Source organism: Lissotriton vulgaris, unplaced genomic scaffold, assembly GCF_964263255.1.
Source record: "Lissotriton vulgaris unplaced genomic scaffold, aLisVul1.2 SCAFFOLD_225, whole genome shotgun sequence".
NCBI lineage: Eukaryota > Metazoa > Chordata > Amphibia > Caudata > Salamandridae > Lissotriton > Lissotriton vulgaris.
This window is the reverse complement of record NW_028252812.1, coordinates 1,196,680-1,217,053: the sequence shown is the minus strand read 5'-3', so window position 1 is coordinate 1,217,053 and position 20,374 is coordinate 1,196,680. Positions and strand designations below refer to the sequence as shown.

The window sequence follows — 20,374 nt, the reverse complement described above, 5'->3', positions numbered from 1 at the left end:
CATATACTAACACATACTTACTCTCTTATACAATCACTGATACAAGTACACATTGATATGCACAGAGTCACACACCTCCCAGCCAGCCACACACACACTCAGTCTTCCATACATCCACTCATTCTTCAATATGTAAAACATATTTAAACTTTACAAAAACACACAGACACTAGATGATGTCATCAGTGATGTCATTTGAGATGTCATCAGTGATGTCATCAGTGATGTCATTTGAGATGTCATCAGTGATGTCATCAGTGATGTCACTGACCATGTCATGAATGATGTAATATGTGACATCATCAGCAGTGGATTGCGGGTGCGCGATATATAGTTAGTGCAACTAACTATATATGGAATTTCATTGGTTTTATGTCAATAAAATGTCCAGCTAACTATATATGGTCTCTAACCTATGGTTTTTTCAGTGAATATATATATATATATATTCACTGAAAAAACCATAGGTTTCACACCAGTTATAGTTAGGAATTAGCATTTAAAAAACCTATGAAATTCACTGAAAAAAACATAGGTTTCACACCGGTTATAGTTAGGAATTAGCATTTAAAAAACCTATTAAATTCACTGAAAAAAACATAGGTTTCACACCAGTTATAGTTAGCTGGAAATTTTACTGATATAAAACCATTGAAATTCCCACGTTATAGTTAGTTGGACTCACTATAACTTGCGCGTGCAATGCACTGCTGATGACATCACATATTACATCACTCATGACATGGTCAGTGACATCACTCATGACATCACTGATGACATCTCAAATGACATCACTGATGACATCGTCCAGTGAATGTGTGTCTTTCTGAAAAATAAATATTTTTTATATATGTATATATTAAGATCGATGGAAGAATAAATGTTTAAATAAGTGTCTAAATGGATGATTTTTTAAAAAAAATTGATTGGTTAACTGGCTTATTAAGTGTATCTTAGTGAATACATATATTAGCGAGTAATGTTTAAATATTTAAATATATGTATCAGTGTTTTACTTTGTGTATAAGTGGCTGCATGGGTTGGTGAGTAGCTACATGTGTGTGTATATGGGTTATTAGATGTTTTTTTAGTATCAGTATGAGTGTCTGTATGGTTTGGTGGGGCTGTTACTTAGCACATAGATGCATCAATGACTGACTCACTGTTTGTATGTGTTTTGAAGACAGCATTTGTGTAGGATTGTATGGGTGGATGAGTGTGTATATGTGTGTGTTAGAGAGTGAATGCCTCTCTCACTAGTGTCTTTATGAGTAACTACATATGTTTTAATCTTGTATATATGAGAATTGATGTATATAAGTAAGTATATGTGAGAGTGAGAGATTGAAAGAGTTCCTGTTTAAATAAGTATGTGTTTCTATAAGTGATTGTTTAAGAGAGTAAGTATGTGTAAGTTTCCTTAGAAGTAGTGTGCTAATGTGTGTATAGTTGTATATGCAAATAAATGGATGTTTATTAGTTTATTTGCATGTGTGAGTATATGTATGAGTAAGTTTTTGATGACTGTCAGTGTGTAACAGAATGAATAGGGGTATCACTACATATGATGAGTGAGTATATGTATGAGTGAATACATAAAACTGTTGGTGAATGTGTGAATTTGTATATAGATGGTGAAATTACTGAATTGGTTGTTGTAACTGGTATGGGTATATCCACTTTTTTGTTAATGTTAGTTTCTATTTTTGAATATGTGTTTCAAAGGTTACTTTACAGTGAAAGGAGGTCTGTCACTGTGTTACAAGGATGGTGTCATCAGTGATGTCATGAGTGATGTCACTGACCATGTCATGAGTGATGTAATATGTGATGTCATCAGCAGTGCATTGCACGCGCAAGTTATAGTGAGCCCAACTAACTATAACGTGGGAATTTCAATGGTTTTATATCAGTAAAATTTCCAGCTAACTATAACTGGTGTGAAACCTATGTTTTTTTCAGTGAATTTAATAGGTTTTTTAAATGCTAATTCCTAACTATAACCGGTGTGAAACCTATGGTTTTTTCAGTGAATTTCATAGGTTTTTTAAATGCTAATTCCTAACTATAACTGGTGTGAAACCTATGGTTTTTTCAGTGAATTTCATAGGTTTTTTTAATGCTAATTCCTAACTATAAGTCTCACTTTATAAATAAGACTGTTAGCACTCTAGTTGTTCTTTAGAACACTCTGATACATTCTGTCATTGGGCTACAGTTGGGCTACATCTAGTTGAAATTTGGGCTACATTTACATTTTTTGGTCTCTGGTGGCCATCTTTGGGCTACATTGGGCTACATTGGACTACATTTGGGTTACTTTTTGGCATTTTGGCATATATATATATAGCCCAATGTAGCACAATATATATTTTATCAAAGTTAATTTTCGTAAAAACCACTTAAGAATAGGGCTACCAGTCCCTACAATTTTTCCCATTTTTTTATTTTTTTATTTTTTGCTTTTGAGCGCTCCCGGTGCGCTTCCCGGGGAGCGCCCCGAAAAGCGTACTTTTATAAAGCGCCCCCGGGCGCGCTCCGAGGAGCGTCCCGTAAGCGCCAATATCGCGAACGAAAACATGATCATGACGTATCGCGTAGCCGCGTCCGCGTGATACGCACGGCGTAAGCGCACCCGGAAGTACTCGAGCGAATACGATCGCGCAACGTAAACATCCGACGCGCTTACGCTACGCGACCCAGAGCGCCCCCGGGCGCGCCCGGGGGCGCGTAGCGTAAGCGCGTTGGGTCATGTGACCTGAAAATAACACTTTTCATTGGTTCATAACAGTTTTAGTTTCATAATGATGAAGCCCCTGGTCTTGTGACCTGAAAATAACACTTCTCATTGGTTCAGGACAGTTTTTTTTCTAAATGATGAAAGACCCCACCTTTTTTCCTTATTCTGACTTTGTCCTTTGACTGAGGAAGACCTGTTTGTACATCTCTGTACCTTTTTGAGATTAATAATGGCTTCAGTAGCAGCAGCAGCTGGTGCATCTGCCCCACCATCACCACCACAACCACCAAGAGGACCACCTCAAGATTATATTGGTGGTCAAGAACAGGAGGAGGAGGAAGAGGAAGAGGAGGAGGGGAGGAGAAGATGGCTGCCTGAAGAAAATACTCCATACAAACCCAAGCCACACATTATATGGGAGTTTTTTTCAATCCCAGAGGGCAAGAAAAAAGTTAATGCGCCCAAGGTAACTTGCCTAATCTGCAATGATGAACTTTCACGGGGCAACCCAAACAAAAAATATTCATTTGGTAACTATACCATGATTCGTCATATGACCAGAAAGCACCCAAACAACTACTCTCGTGCTGAGTTCAGGGAACTGGCCAGTAACCTCCCCAAGTCGTCAAGGACCACCTCCCAAACAAACCAACCCACTTCATCAGGACCAGAAACATCCGAGATGATGCCTTGCATTCAGCCAAGATTTGCTGATTTTAAAATCACTTGTTCTGCATGTGGCAAGCTTATCGCCTATGGTGAAAAAAGCGTTAAGCTCATCGTCCTTGCAGGTGATAATCACAAGTGCCCCAAAAAGAAGTAATTTTTTGGGTTTTTTATTTTTTTGCTCCAGTTGAGCCAGTTTCAATTCCCTTTTTTTGTTTCTCCCCCTAAAAAAATACAAAAAAAATATAAAACTGTTTTGAAAAGCCAAAAAAAGTTCAAAAAGTTCAAAAAACACAAAAAAAATATAAAACAAAAAGAAGAAAAAAAAAGTTCTTTTTAGAACTACCTCCAATTTCTAAATAAAGGCTTCTTTTTTTTATAATCTGTCATCTTTTTCCCTCATTTTACGCTCCCCGGTGCGCTACCTGGTGCGCGTACCGGGCGCTTCCCCCGCGCAAAACGAAAAAAAAAAATATTTTAAATGCCCCGCGGGGCCCTTTTATAGCCCCCACATCAAACCTAGGGGGTCAAGGGGGGGTCTACCCTGCCCCCTTATGGTCATTTCCCTCTTTGTTTTGCCCACCTCTCGTGTCTCGATCCTACCGAGACACAAGATGGCGGCCACTCCGGACTGTTTCGAATGTTTACAGACAACTGAGAGCCAATCAGCTTTCTGTGCGCAAGTCGCGTGGCGCGCCTGGAGCGCTCTCCGGTGCGCGCACCGGAGAGCGCCTATAGATATATATATTTTTTTGAACCTAAATTACTCAAAATCCACTGGAGCACATATCTTGAGACATAGCAAAGGCACATCGGGCTACCAGTCCCTACAATTTTGCCAAGTTTGATGGAAATCCATTCAGCCGTTCGGGCTAAAAGTGAAATCGACCGCCCTATGGAAATTAACATGGGGAAAATGTGTTTTGGGACCCCCCTTTTATCTCGGCCCCCGCTTGACGTATCCCCCCCAAACTTTCAAGGAAGGACCGGAGCTCGACGAGGCCATTTTCAGGAAATTTTCAGGCAGATTCGTCAACCGGTGCCAAAGTTATTCCAAATAGAATTTTGAGATTTAACATTGAAAAAAATCCTAACTATAACTACCTACTGGCGACCGCCAGTAGGTAATATATATATATATATATATATATATTCACTGAAAAAAACCATAGGTTTCACACCAGTTATAGTTAGGAATTAGCATTTAAAAAACCTATTAAATTCACTGAAAAAACCATAGGTTTCACACCAGTTATAGTTAGCTGGAAATTTTACTGATATAAAACCATTGAAATTCCCACGTTATAGTTAGTCGGACTCACTATAACTTGCGCGTGCAATGCACTGCTGATGACATCACATATTACATCACTCATGACATGGTCAGTGACATCACTCATGACATCACTGATGACACCATCCAGTGAATATGTGTCTTTCTGAAAAATAAATATTAGTGAGTTATGTTTAAATATTTAAATACATATATTAGTGTTTCACTTTGTGTATAAGTGGCTACATGTGTTGATAAGTAGCTACATGCGTATGTATATGGGTTATTTGATATTTTTATTAGTATCAGTATGAGTGTCTATATGGTTTGGTGGAGGTATTACTTAGCACATAGATGCATGAGTGACTGACTCTTTGTTTGTATGTGTTTTGAAGACAGCATATGTACAGGACTGTATGGGTGGATGAGTGTCTATATGTGTTTGTTAGTGAGTGAATGACTGTCTCACTAGTGTCTTTATCAGTAACTACATATGTTTTAATCTAGTATATATGAATATTGATGTATATAAGTGAGTATATGTGAGAGTAAGAGATTGTAAGATTTCCTGTTTAAATAAGTATGTGTTTCTATAAGTGATTGTTTAAGAGAATAAATATGTGTAATTTTCAATAGAAGTAAGGTGGAAGTGTGTGTATAACTCTATATTCAAATAAATGGTTGTTCAATAGTTTATTTGCACGTGTGATTATGTGTGTGAGTAACTTTTGGATGAATGTCGGTGTGTAACAGGATGTATAGGTGTATCTCTTCATATGATGAGTGAGTATATGTATGAGTGACTATATAGAACTGTTGGTGAATGAGTGGATGTGTATATAGATAGTGGAAGTGCTTGTTGTGACTGGTATAGGTATGTCCATTTTTTAAAAATTTCAGTTTCTATTTTTGAATATGTGTCTCAAGGGTTACTTTACACTGAGAGGAGGTCTGTCACTGTGTCACAAGGATGGTGTCATCAGTGATGTCATGAGTGATGTCACTGACCATGTCATGAGTGATGTAATATGTGATGTCATCAGCAGTGCATTGCACGCGCAAGTTATAGTGAGTCCGACTAACTATAACGTGGGAATTTCAATGGTTTTATATCAGTAAAATTTCCAGCTAACTATAACTGGTGTGAAACCTATGGTTTTTTCAGTGAATTTAATAGGTTTTTTAAATGCTAATTCCTAACTATAACTGGTGTGAAACCTATGGTTTTTTTCAGTGAATTTCAAAGGTTTTTTTAATGCTAATTCCTAACTATAAGTTTCACTTTATAAATAAGACTGTTAGCACTCTAGTTGTTCTTTTTAACACTCTGGTACATTCTGTCATTGGGCTACAGTTGGGCTACATCTAGTTGAAATTTGGGCTACATTTACAATTTTTGATCTCTGGTGGCCATCTTTGGGCTACATTGGGCTACTTTGGGCTACATTTGGGCTACATTTTGGCTCTAACATATATTAAGCCCAATGTAGCACAATACATATTTTTATAAAGTTAATTTTTTTACAAACCACTTCAGAATAGGGCTATCTGTCTCTACAATTATCCCATTTTTATTTTTTTTATTTTTGGGGGGAGCGCTCCCGGAGCGCGCCCCGGAGTGCGCCCCGAAAAGCGTATTTCTGAAAAGCGCCCCCGGGCGCGCTCCGGGGAGCGTCTCGTAAGCGTCAATATCGCAAACGAAAACATGATCGTGACGTATCGCGTAGCCGCGACCGCGTGATACGCACGGCGTAAGCTCACCCGGAAGTACTCGAGCGAATACGATCGCACAACGTAAACTTCCGGCGCGCTTACGCTGCGCGACCCGGGCCGCGCCCCCGGGCGCGTAGCGTAAGCGCGTCGGGTCATGTGAGCAGAAAATAACACTTTTCATTGGTTCATAACAGTTTTAGTTTCATAATGATGAAGCCCCTGGTCTTGTGACCTGAAAATAACACTTCTCATTGGTTCAGGACAGTTTTTTTTTCTAAATGATGAAAGACCCCACCTTTTTTCCTTATTCTGACTTTGTCCTTTGACTGAGGAAGACCTGTTTGTTGCTCTCTCTACTTTTTTGCTCTAAATAATGGCTTCATTAGTAGCATCAGCTGGTGCATCTGCCCCACCACCACCACCACCACCACCAAGAGGACCAGCTCCAAATTATATTGGTGGTCAAGAACAGGAGGAGGAGGAAGAGGAAGAGGAGGAGGGGAGAAGAAGATGGCTGCCAGAAGAAAATACACCTTATAAACCCAAACCACACATTATTTGGCAGTTTTTTTCAATTCCAGAGGGGAAAAAAAAGGTGAATGCTCCCAAGGTGACTTGCCTCATCTGCAATGATGAACTTTCACGGGGCAACCCAAACAAGAAATATTCTTTTGGTAACTATACCATGATTCGGCACATGACAAGAAAGCATCCAAACAACTACTCTCGAGCAGAGTTCCGGGAACTGGCCAGTAACCTCCCCCAGTCATCAAGGACCCCCTCCCAAAGAAACCAACCCACTTCCTCGAAACCAGAAACATCTGAGGTGATGCCTTGCATTCAGCCGAGATTTGCTGATTTTAAAATTACTTGTACTGCTTGTGGCAAGCTTATCTCCTATGGGGAACAAAGTATTAAGCTCATCGTCCTTGCAGGTGATAATCACAAGTGCCCCAAAAAGAAATAATTTTTTGGGTTTTTTGTTTTTTTGCTCCAGTTGAGCCAGTTTCAATTCCCTTTTTTTGTTTCTCCCCCTAAAAAATACAAAAAAAAAAATATAAAACTGTTTTGAAAAGCCAAAAAAAGTTCAAAAAGTTCAAAAAACACAAAAAAAATATAAAACAACAAAAAGAAGAAAAAAAAAGTTCTTTTTAGAACTACCTCCAATTTCTAAATAAAAACTTCATTTTTTTGAAAACTCTGTCATCTTTTTCCCTCATTTTACGCTCCCCGGTGCGCTACCTGGTGCGCGCACCGTGCGCTTCCCCCGCGCAAAACGAAAAAAAATATATATATTTTAAATGCCCCGCGGGGCCCTTTTATAGCCCCCACATCAAACCTAGGGGGTCAAAGGGGTCTATCCCTGACGCCTTATGGTCAGTTCCCACTTTGTTTTAGCCGCCTCTTATGTCTCGATTTTACCGAGACACAAGATGGCGACCGCTCTGGACTGTTTGGAATGTTTACAGACACCCGAGAGCCAATCAGCTTTTCATGCGCACCTCCCGTGTCGCGCCTGGAGCGCTCTCCGGTGCGCGCACCGGTGCGCTGCTATAGATATATATATTTTTTGAACCTAAATTACTCAAAATCCACTGGAGCACATATCTTGAGACATAGCAAAGGCACATCGGGCTACCAGTCCCTACAATTTTGCCAAGTTTGGTGTAAATCCATTCAGCCGTTCGGGCTAAAAGTGAAATCGACCGCCCTATGGAAATTAACATGGGGAAAACGCGTTTTGGGACCCCCCTTTTATCTCGGCCCCCGCTTGACGAATCCCCCCCAAACTTTCAAGGAAGGACCGGAGCTCGACGAGGCCATTTTCAGGAAATTTTCAGGCAGATTCGTCAACCGGTGCCAAAGTTATTCCAAATAGAATTTTGAGATTTAACATTGAAAAAAATCCTAACTATAACTACCTACTGGCGACCGCCAGTAGGTAATACACATTATATATATATATATTCACTGAAAAAAACATAGGTTTCACACCAGTTATAGTTAGTTGGACATTTTACTCATACAAAACCATTGAAATTCCCCCGTTATAGTTAGTTGTACTCACTATAACTCGCGCGCCCGCAATCCGCTGCTGATGATGTCACATATTACATCATTCATGACATGGTCAGTGACATCACTGATGACATTTCAAATGACATCACTGATGACATCATCCATGTGACAATGAAATACACCTCATCACACACTAGTATAATATTTTCCACTCACTGTAATATAGAAAGTGCCCTATTTCAAACCATTGACACATCAATAGTATTTTCTAAACATCCACTCAGTGAATCATAGATCTATACGCACATCTAATCACTTACCTATAGATTCAGTGCTATATGCAGTGAATAATTAGCAGAACACTAACAAATATACTTATACGCCTATTTCAACATTACACACCAGCACACATTGTATTCACTTATAAAGACATCTTATTGACTTATGCAAATGGATCATACTTACATTTACTCACCTACACACTTCTACAAACACCACTTCATCTATTCATCTATACACTTAGTGTGTTATAAAATGACAATTAGAAATATTCAGTTCTCCATACAGTGACTCATACAGTCACTAAGTCTTAGGCTCATTTAATTAGATATAACTGTAACATACACTGCTTTTTTATGCAAATTCAATGGAGATATACTATTGAGAGACATATTTAATCACCACCACACCCATAAACATATACACTCACTGAAACAAGTGTTATAACATGTAGTCTTGTCCTCATTTACCTACTGAATGAACTATTCACACATTTTTAGGCAATTACATACCCCCCACCAAACCACATAGACATTCATTTATCCATACAAATACTCAGTTAAGAAACCAATAACAAATATAGGCCCAGATGTAGGTAATCCGATTTTACAGATTCTAAAATACCGAATTTTACCGAATCGGTATTTTAGAATCGGTAATTGGTATGTAGATAAAAATTCGGTAAAAAATACTGAATCTGTAAAATTCGGTATCGGACAATCGGAAAATACCGAATCGGTATTTACCAAGTCTGTATTTACCGAATCGGAATTCCCCATGCACTCCTGTGGGCCTTTTGGCCCATAGGAATGCATTGAGAATACCGATTCGGTAAATACCGAATCGGTAAATACAGAATCGGAAAGCCAACAAAAGTGAAACTGAAGTAGGCAGCCAATCAGGTGCTACCACCCTCCCCCTCCCTCCCAGGAAGTGGCTACACAGGCAGCTGCAACTAATCAGAAGCTTCTGGAAAGGCAGTTGGAGCAGAGCTGAGCAGCAGGAAGGGTTTTGGGCACTTTTAAAAGTGAAAAATGGCAAGCAGCAAGGAAAAAGAGCAGCATGAGAGGTGGAGGAAACTCAAATTCAGCAGCATGGAGTTGCAGGTCCTTGTGGAGGAGGTGGTGAAGGTGCACCACAAACTGTTTGACAGGCAGTCCCTCACTGTGGTAGAATCTGCCAAAAGAAAAATCTGGCAGGACATTTTGGACAAAGTAAATGCAGTTGGTGTGACCACCAGAGACACAGAGGACCTCAAAAAACGATTTTATGACCTGAGGAGCCAAACCAAAAAGAAAATGGCAGAACATCACAAGTAGGCATCAAAAACTGGTGGAGGCAAGAACCCAGCACCCCCCCTCACTGACCTGGAGGAGATGGTGGCCTCAACCATTGAACCAGACAGCGTCTGCGGACTGGGAGAAGTAGACAGCTCAGCCAGGACTGCAAGCAAAAAAGGTAAGACAAATGCACAGCACCCCCCCCCCCCATCATCCTTAGCTGCACCCTTAGTGGCCAAGTGAACCCCAGTCCAGTACTGCTAGCACTATACAGGGCCAATGCATGATGCAATATCTAGTCAGGAAATGCAAAAACATGTCACAAAGCACAACAACCAACTAGTGAAGGCAATGACTGCATAGAGAAAATAGCCATTGTGATACATATTTAATTGTAGTGACTGTGAGACAGTAGTGCTTAGCTAATTTTCGCTCATATATCCACAGGTGAAACGTCTCACAGGCGTTCGCAGGAGACAGAAGGCACACCACCTGAGAGGGAGGAGAGTCAGGAAGCAGGTCCAACTACCCACACCGTACCACAGGACACAGGTGCATCAAGTAGACATCCTCCAGCACAAGACACAGAAATGTGTCATGATTTCCTGGCGTCCCCTGGCAGATCTCAATCCCCTCTGTTGCTCTCATCCCAGAAATGCCAGAATCACAGCATGATACCACACCTGCATCACAACCAAGCAGGAGGCATGTCGTGGCCCGAATCCTAGGAATGGAGTCAGCAGCAGCTGACATGGAGGGGGAGGAATCACACAACTTGCCTGCAGATGTCACCTCTGGTACAACACAGGCCAGTGCAGGGGTGGGCTATAGTGGTGCAAGATGCCGCAGAGTCCAAGAGAGGCCAGCAGGTGCAACAGTTGAGGGTCCAAGTGTATTCCGTGGCCTGGAGGGGAGCATGGTGAGAATACAGAGGATGCAGGGAAGAGCCATCCAGGCATGCCAACGACAAATGAGGTCCCTGAACAGCAACATAGGAGAAATAGGAAAGGGCATCAGTGAGCTGGTACAGGTCAACAAAGAGATAGTATCAGGGATGCGTGGAATTAGCCACTGTGTGCAGCTGCTATGCACCAAGATAGACACTGATTTTGAGGCAAGGCGCAAGGAAAGGCAGCGTGCTCATGGCCAAAATAAATCCATCAACCGCCTGGCCACTGCCACATCCCTGTTATGCAGGAGAAGCAGTAACATGCAGGAGGCTATGACCTAAAACACCAATGAGGTCACTAGGGGCATGGGCAGGATGAGCAGTGCCCTTGAGGCGCTGTTAAATGCCCAAACTGCACATACAGCTGCTCTGGATGTGCCTGTAAGTGAGGAGAGCACTAGCAGGAGCAGCATAGAAAGCACCTTGTCCCTGAAACTAGGAGGAGCAGACGCCACGCTGAGGCCATAGGCCAGCAAGACAGTGAGCAGGGTGAACAACCTACAGATGTTACAGGGAAGCGAGGAAGGAAATTACTTTTGCAGTTCATGTTGAGGTGAACCAGGACTGACATCATTCCAGTTAAATACTTTCATTTGCACAGTTGTGCTTTACTTACCTACCTCATTTCAAAATTAAACTACTTTTGGTGCATACTCCACCTGTCTGTGTCTCTTTACTTACTTAAAAGTAGTTGCGTGTCATCTCATCCTGCCTGTGTCTGCCATCAGTTGGTGTTGCAACTCCAGGTGCGTGTGGTTCAGGCACTGCATCCTCATCGTCATGGTCCTCATAATCTGAGAGATCCACTGCTGTGCCCTTCTTGACCGCAAGGTTGTGCAGCATTGCACAAGCTGCTATCATCTTGCAGCAGGTGATTGGTGTGTATTGGCGGGCACCTCCACTCTTATGGAGGCACCTAAACCTGCTCTTCCACTTGCCAAAGGTGCGCTCCACAATGTTTCGGGTTGTTTTGTGGGCCCTGTTATACCTCCTCTGACTTGGTGTTGTAGGGTTGAGGTAGGGAGTGAGGATGAAGGACCGGAGTGCATATGCACTGTCCCCTAATAGTGAGAGAGAAACACATTACTCACATGCACACATAAATATCCTCCTATATTATGTATCATGGGAGTTTCACACAGACTGTTACCTAGCAAGTATCCTTCTCCAAATTCCCCCGCTGGCAGGCGTTCGTAGATCCCACTGTTGTGGAAGATGTAGGAGTCGTGGGTGATCCCGGGGAATTTGGCTACTAGGTCAGGGATCATGTAGTTGGCATCACAGATCACCTGTACATTGATGGTGTGGGTGGACTTGCGGTTCCGAAAGATGTACTCTGTGGCAGCTGGTGGGCATATTGGTACGTGGGTACCATCAATACAGCCAATGATGTGTGGGAAATGCGCCATCTGGTAAAAGTCTGTCTTTGTCCTTAGCAGTTCTTCATGCGTTGCAGGAAAGCGGATGTATAAATGCATTCTCTGCAACATGGCATCAAGGAATTTTTTTTAAAAACGTGACAGACAGCTCTGGGACACCCCACCTACCGCAGCAACCACACTCTGGTAACTTCCAGATGCGAGCAGGTGTAGGCTGCACAGCACCTGCACATGGGGTGGGATGGCGTGGGCCCTTGTGGTTGGATGTTCCAATAGTGGGTGGAGGTCCCTGATTAGGTCCAGGATGGTTTGGGGATCCAGCCTGTACCTCTGCATGATCTCTGGATCAGTTAGCTGGAATAGAGTGATCCTCTGTCTGTACACCTGCTACTCCCTCCTCCAGACCCTCTCACCTTCAGCCTGTAGGCGTAGCCGCCTCGCAATGACATAGAATGCCACCATTGTTGAGTAAATGTTGCATTTTGGGGCCTTTTTTATACCTTGCACCTGTTTACCACCTTATTTGAATCCATGGTAATTACAGACTTTTAAATACCGAATTTCAGTCGAATTCGGTATTTTTGAGGTTCCCTACATCTCAAGTACTCATTTTTGCCACTTCTTATTTTCCGATTCGGTAATTTTTCCGATTCGGTAATTTTACCGATTCGGTAATTTTACCGATTCGGTAAAGTTACCGATTCTGTAACTTTACCGAATCGGTAACTTTACCGATTCTGTAAAATTACCGATTCAGTATATTTTCCGATTCGGTATGATTTACGAATCGGTAACTTTACCGATTCGGTAAAATTACCGATTCGGATGTTTTTCTGTCCCCTACATCCCAAATGGCCAATACCAGTCGGTAACGGCCGAAATTCGGTAAATTCGTCCGTTACCGACCGGTATTGGCCTACCTACATCTGGCCCATAGTCTTTAATATACCAATTAAGTCAAAGCAATAAAGACTTTAACACAGTTAAATAACTACATATTACATATAGTGAGACTCTACAAATTAGTCAAGGAAACAATCAATGACACGGTTACTAAATCCATCATTCACACATTTATATTTATATATCCACTCTTTCTTCAATGCAAAGTAGTGTATTTATAATACATATTTAAATATCAGAGCAAACCACATTCACTGGATGATGTCATCAGTGATGTCATCAGTAATGTCATTTGAGATGTCATCCGTGATGTCATCAGTGATGTCACTGACCATGTCATGAATGATGCAATATGTGACATCATCAGCAGGGGATTGCGGGCGCGCGAGTTATAGTGAGTACAACTAACTATAACGGGGGAATTTCAATAGTTTTGTATGAGTAAAATGTCCAGCTAACTATAACTGGTGTGAAACCTATGTTTTTTTCAGTGAATTTCAAAGGTTTTTTAAATGCTAATTCCTAACTATAATGAGTGTGAAACCTATGGGGCCTTATTTACGAGCCCCTTGCGCCTCCGGAACGTCACTTTTTGTGACGTTCCGGTGACGCAGAAGACTGAGTGATATTTATCAGGCAGGACTAAGCTACTTTTTGTGGCGTACTCCTGCCTGATAAATATCAGTCCCTTTAACGCAGTGTCCTGTGTTAAAGGGGCGTGCAATAGGTGTTGCTGTGGGCGTTCCCAGCAGCATCCATGGACGTGAGTAATTTATAGCATCCTCAAAGTCAGTCTTTCAAAAATTCCAAAGTATAGGACATGATAATCCAAATCCAAATGTTTCTCAAGAAAAGTCATAAACCGTGCCCGTGGGTCATATCTGCCCAAAGCCGATATTCCGAACGATTGAAAATGACTTTTCTTAAGAAACATTTGGATTTGGATTATCATGTCCTATACTTTATAATTTTTGAAAGACTGACTTTGAGGATGCTATAAATTACTCAAGTCTGCCCGAATTGTGTGGGTAAAATTGATACCTAGTCACTTTGAATAAGAATGTACTTACATTTGGAAGAAATATCTAGTTATATGACAACAGGATACCAACATAACTTGAAGGAAATAGGAACGCCCTGAAGAAGTTCTGTTGTACAGAACGAAAAGCGTCGGCTGGCTGTGGTACATAAACTTAAGGAAAATAAAAGCATTTGAATATACACCAAGATTCAGCGCTTCAATAAGGACTCTAAGTGATATGATTTGATTGGACTTTTTGTGCAAGTGGTGCTGTGCCAAACTTTGGAATATTCTCCACTACTCTCTACTACTCCCTCTCTACTACTCCACTACTCTCTAATACTCACTCTCTACTACTCATTCTCTACTACTCTACTACTCTCTACTAATCTCTCTCTACTACTCACTCCCTACTACTCACTATCTACTACTCTCTACTACTCACTCTCTACTACTCTCTACTACTCACTCTCTACTAATCACTCTTTACTAATCACTCTCTACTACTCACTCTCTACTTCTCACTCTCTACTACTCTCTACTACTCACTCTCTACTACTCTCTCTCTACTACTCTCTACTACTCACTCTACTACTCACTCTCCACTACTCTCTACTACTCACTCTCTACTACTCTATCTCTACTACTCTCTACTACTCACTCTACTACTCACTCTCTACTACTCTCTACTATTCTCTCTCTCTGCTACTTACTCTCTACTACTCACTCTCTACTACTCACTCTCTATTACTCTCTACTACTCACTCTTTACTACTCTCTACTACTCACTATCTACTGTTCTCTACTACTCACTCTACTACTTACTCTCTACTACTCACTACTACTCACTCTCTACTACTCACTCTCTACTACTCTCTACTACTCACTCTACTATTCACTCTACTACTCTCTCTCTGCTACTCTCTCTACTGCTCTCTACTACTCTCTACTACTCACTCTTTACTCTCTATTACTCACTCTCTACTCTCTACCTCTCTCTGCTTTTCTCTCTACTAGTCTCTACCTCTCTACCTCTACCTCCCTACCGCTACCTCTCTACCTCTACACCTTTACCTCTACACCTCTACCTCTCTACCTCTCTCTACACACACACATATACACATATATATATATGCATATGCATTTATATATATGTATGTGTATATATATATATACATACATATATAAACATATATAATCTGCATATCTATATAAATACAAATATAAATGCATGCATACATATACATATATGCATACATATGCACGTTATTTACATGAAAGTTTGAAAAACACTAATAAAAGCAAAGCTAAAAAGCCACCTCATTACAAACAGAATGGTTTTAACTTAAACGAGGGCGAGATCTATTGCATTTTCAATGCTTGTTTGCTTTGGTTCCATCAAGAAGGCATTCAGATATGCCATAAATTCTGAATGTTAGCACTCTAGTTGCTCATTAGATCACTGTAGTAAAGCTACTGCTCAACAGGGAAGTCTGCTGCTGGTATTCAAAGTGCATGTTTCAGTCTGCATGTCAGAATTTTTTTAATGAAATAGAAGAGGATTTGAGAAGTCAAAATGTGCCCTAATTTTACTTTCTTCAGCACTAATCATAATTTCTATGGCAAAATGAACCCCCTCATTTTGTTCCTTTCAAATTAAATGTTTTAAGTGTTACCACTTTATTCCAATCAAGATGACTTCAGGTGTGCCATACTTTTGTCATAAGTAAGACTATAAGCGCTCTAGTTGTTCTTTAGAACACTCTGGGACATTCTGTCATTGGGCTATACTTGGGCTACATCTGGGGGATATTTGTGCTACATTTGGACTCTTTTGTCTCTGGTGGCCATCTTGGGAGACTTATTTGTTATGAAGTTTCCTAATTTCCTCATTTACTACAGTCTCCTCAGTAGGAAATACTTTCAGTTTTCTACTTTGATTCCATCAGGAAGGCATTCAAATGTGACACACATTTGCCATAAATTCAGAATGTTAGCACGCTAGTTGCTTATTAGATAACTGTAGTAAAGCTACTGCTCACCAGGGAAGTCTGCTGCTGGTATTGAAAGCGCATGTTTCAGTCTGCATGTCAGAATTTTTTAATGAAATAGAAGAGGATTTGAGAAGTCACTCAAAATGTGCACTAATTTTTCTTTCTGAAGCACTAATCATACTTTCTATGGCAAAATGAACCCCCTCATTTTGTTCATTTTTAAATTAAATGTTTTCAGACTTACCACTTCATTCCAATCAAGATGGCTTCTGGTGTGCCATACTTTTGTCATAAGTAAGACTGTTAGTGCTCTAGTTGTTCTTTAGAACACTCTGGGACATTCTGTCATTGGGCTATACTTGGGCTACATCTGGGTGATAATTGGGCTACATTTGGGCTCTTTTGTCTCTGGTGGCCATCTTGGGATACTGCCTGTCAGACTTTTTTAATGAAATAGAAGAGGATTTGAGAAGTCACTCAAAATGTGCCCTAATTTTTCTTTCTGCAGCACTAATCATACTTTCTATGGCAAAATATACCCCCTGATTTTGTTCATTTTTAAATTAAATGTTGTAAGAGTTACCACTTTATTCCAATCAAGATGGCTTCAGGTGTGCCATACCTTTGTAATAAGTAGGGCTGTTAGCGCTCAAGTAGTTCTTTAGAACACTCTGGGAGGCTGCAGTAGAACACAAAGGAATCAACTGACAGTCTCTGTCCTTGTTGGATGTACATTTTACTGAGAATGTCAGACTTCATTCTCACATGACTGAGAAAGATAATGTGAATTTACAGAAAATATGCTTTCAGTTTAGCTTATAGATCCCCTTCCAAACCACTGTGGGAAAAGCATGAGATAATAGTTTTCTTTCAAACATGATCCATGATATCCCAGCAGAAGGCTTTTTCACATGGTAAAATCACCTTAGAACACACCACAATTCCTAAAAGGAGTATGGTACCATCAACAAATGATTTATAATGTAACTAAACTCCTAAAACCTTCTATTAACTGCAATGCTTTTTAATGAGGTGCTATCATGTATATTGGTCCCAAGATGGCTGCCAACACTTCTTGGATGAAGTGCTGACAGCCAATCAGATCTTACGATGAGATGTGTGGTTAGGCTCCGCCCAGATATATACATTTTTTCACATTTGATTTTCTCAGGAATTACTGGAGGGATTTACACCATTTAACCAAAAGGGCGATCTGCGTGCCAGACCCTACCATTTTCCCAAATTTGGTGTAATTCCGTTCAGCGGTTCGGGCTGTAGCCATGTCTAATCGTCCTATGGAAAATAACATGGGGAAAACGCATTTTGGGACCCCCTTTTTTTCTCAGCCCCCACTTGACAAATCCCAGCAAAACTTTCAGGGAAGGAGCAGAACGGAGCGGGCCATCTTCTTTGAGAAATGTGCGAAGATTCATCAACCGGCGCCAAAGTTATTCCGAATAGAATGTTGCGGATTTCCTATGGAAACTAGGTCCTAACTATAACTACCTACTGGCGACCGCCAGTAGGTAATATATATATATAATTGACAGTGGAAAATGTTTTTGGGTTTCCCATTATCTTTGGTGTTGGTTGCCAAATCTTCACAAAAGTTTCCAAAAAGGGTCTCTGCCCCTCAGCTCCGCCCTGGAAAGTTTTGGGGTGATTTTTCAATCAGGGTTTGAGAAAAAAGGGGGGTGGGGTTCAAAAATGTATTCCCACCATGCAGTTTTCCATAGGAGGAATGAACAGCGATACCACAAAAAAGGCTGAACGGAATTACATCAAATTTGTCAGAAAGATAGAGCTTGTTCCTGAAAGAAACACCCCCATCCATTGTATAAATATGGGAGAAAATGGTCCCTGGGATCTCACAGAGGCTCAAGGAGTGGGGCCTCGGGCCCACTCCCCTATATTGTAAAATGGCCTCAGGAATGTGGTCCCCGGCATCTCATTGAGGCCCGGGCAGTGGGGCCATGCGCCTCCTCCCCTATATTTTCAAACAGCCCCAGTGATGGGGTCCCCGGGGTCTCACAGAGGCTCATGGCCCCTCTCCTAATATTCTGATTTTGCTACCCTAACCAAACCCATGTTTTTTTTAATTAGGCACGGGAGCCAGCACTTTTTTGTACATTTTACTGTGGATTCAGAGATCCACAGCGAATTCAGTTATTTTTGTTTCTTAAATCAATTCGTATTTTGACTCCCATACAATGCCTAGGGTGCAGGGTATCCCTATTCTACTTGCCTTCATGTTTTATTTGTATTTATGTTTCTCTTCCATGTTTTGGGTGCAATGTAGGAGAACAAGTGAACTCCTGTTTTTCTTTTGTGAATGCAGGGGGTGTATCTGAGAGTGAGGTTAAGCATTGATGTCTGGATGGATTGTGAAATTGTGAAAGTGTATGCTGCTGTTGAGGTATGTGTGTGCAGTGTTGTGTAGGCCTTTGTAGGTGTGCACGAGGAGGCTGAACTGTCTGTGTTTGTGAATACAGAAGCAATGAAGCTCCTTGTAGTGAGATGTGGGTGCTGCGGGGAAGGAGGAGTGTGTCTTGCAACAGAATTCTGAATGGTCTGAAATCTGTCCAGGAACTGCTTGGAACTTTTAGTCTTCATGCTTTGCTGTAGTTGAGTCTGCTTGTGATCAGTGCTTGCTTGATGGTTTGTCTCATGTTCTGTGGATTTTTTGCAGCATCTGCAGGATGTAGAAGCAGATGGAGTTCTTTGTGTTCACTTGTACTGTCATGTTGAGCTGGTTGTCCAGAATGATACCCAGATTTCTAACATGGTCAGTGGGTGTAGGTTCTGTTGGCTACCAGGTGGCGTTCCACTGGGAGTTCCTGTTTCCGAAGACCAGGCCTTCTGTTCATCAAAAATTCAAGCAATTGGTTCTCATCCATTCTGCTACAGAGGCCATGCAATTGGTAAAGCTGGTGCTGGTGATGTGTATCTCATCTGTCAGGGAGAGGATGAGCTGTCTGCATAGGAGGTGATGGTGAAGCCTTGCAATCTGATGATGTTGCTGAGTGGGCCATGTATGTGTTGAACATAGTAGTGCTGAGGAATGTTTCCTGGGTGACTCATCATATTGGTTTCTTGGCATCTGATGTAGAAGTTGGTAGTCTAACTCTAGGTTCTTTCGATGAGGAAGGAGCAGATCTATTTGAGCATTTGTCCTTGGATGGCAAACTTGTGGAAGCTTCTCAAGAGTGTGTTGTGGGAGACTGTGTTGAATACCGCTGAGATTTCTAGCAGGATGGGGGCAGCTGTTTCTCCTCTGCTAGGATGGCCCTGGTGTTGTTGGTGGTTGTGATGAATGCCGTTTTTGTGCTGTGTTTCTCTCTGAAGCCTGATTGTGGGCTGTCTGGAATATGGTGAAGCTTGAGTAGGTTTATGATTTGTTTGGTAATGACATTCTTAATCACCTTTGCTGCAGATAGGGCAGTAGTTGCCTAGTTGTTTTGGGTCAACTGAAGGTTTCTTGAGGAGGGCGTTGGCTGCTGTGTGCACCCAGGTTTCTGGGAAGGTGTAGGAGGTAATAGAGGAGTCCAGGATGTGGGTGAGGGTTCTGGTAATTAGTGATGTGCCAAGGTTATAGATGTGGTAGGGGCATGGGTCCATTGGGGCCCCAGAGTGGACGGTCTGCATGATTATTTTTTTCACGGTTGAAGGCCTTCAATACTGTTAGGTGTCTGTCTTGTCTAGTTATGAGCAGGCTGGCAATGAGTTTGTTTGGGTTTGCTTGGTGTGTAAAGTTGCTGTAGATGCTTGCGATTTTGCTGTGGAAGAAGTTGGATAGATCATCACACAGTTATTGAGAGGCTAGATTTATTAAGGAGGCCACAGGTGTGGTGGAATCTTAGATGATCAAGAAGATTTCTTTGTTGCTGTTGGAGCTCACTTTAATGCATTATGCTAATGCTCTTTTCTTGGTGTCTCTTAGTAGCTGGTGGTATTGTCTTAGTGCAACTTTAGAAGGTGGATCTGTCAGTGGTTTCACAGCTGGCTCTCCACTTTCTCTCTAGCTGTCTGCATTGTCTCATAAATTCCCCAAGCCCTCTGTGTACCAGCTGGCTTGCTGGTTGGCTCTACTCTGTTTGTTTAATTTGATGGGTGCAAGAGAGTTTGCTCCAGTTGTTAAATTTGTCGATCTCCTCATCA

The 20,374-nt window shown here is 41.4% G+C and overlaps 1 protein-coding gene across 1 annotated transcript in view; it reads left to right on the top strand.

Moving 5' to 3' along the window:
* The window catches only part of LOC147662010 (uncharacterized), a 39,532-nt gene extending 20,333 nt beyond the window's left edge, over positions 1-19,199 (top strand). Inside the window, exons 3-4 of the mRNA XM_086951188.1 lie at positions 18,555-18,632; positions 18,906-19,199. Coding sequence (XP_086807314.1) covers positions 18,555-18,632; positions 18,906-19,199 — 372 coding nt within the window. The remainder of the gene's footprint in view (positions 1-18,554; positions 18,633-18,905) is intronic.
* The last annotated feature ends 1,175 nt before the right edge of the window (positions 19,200-20,374 follow it).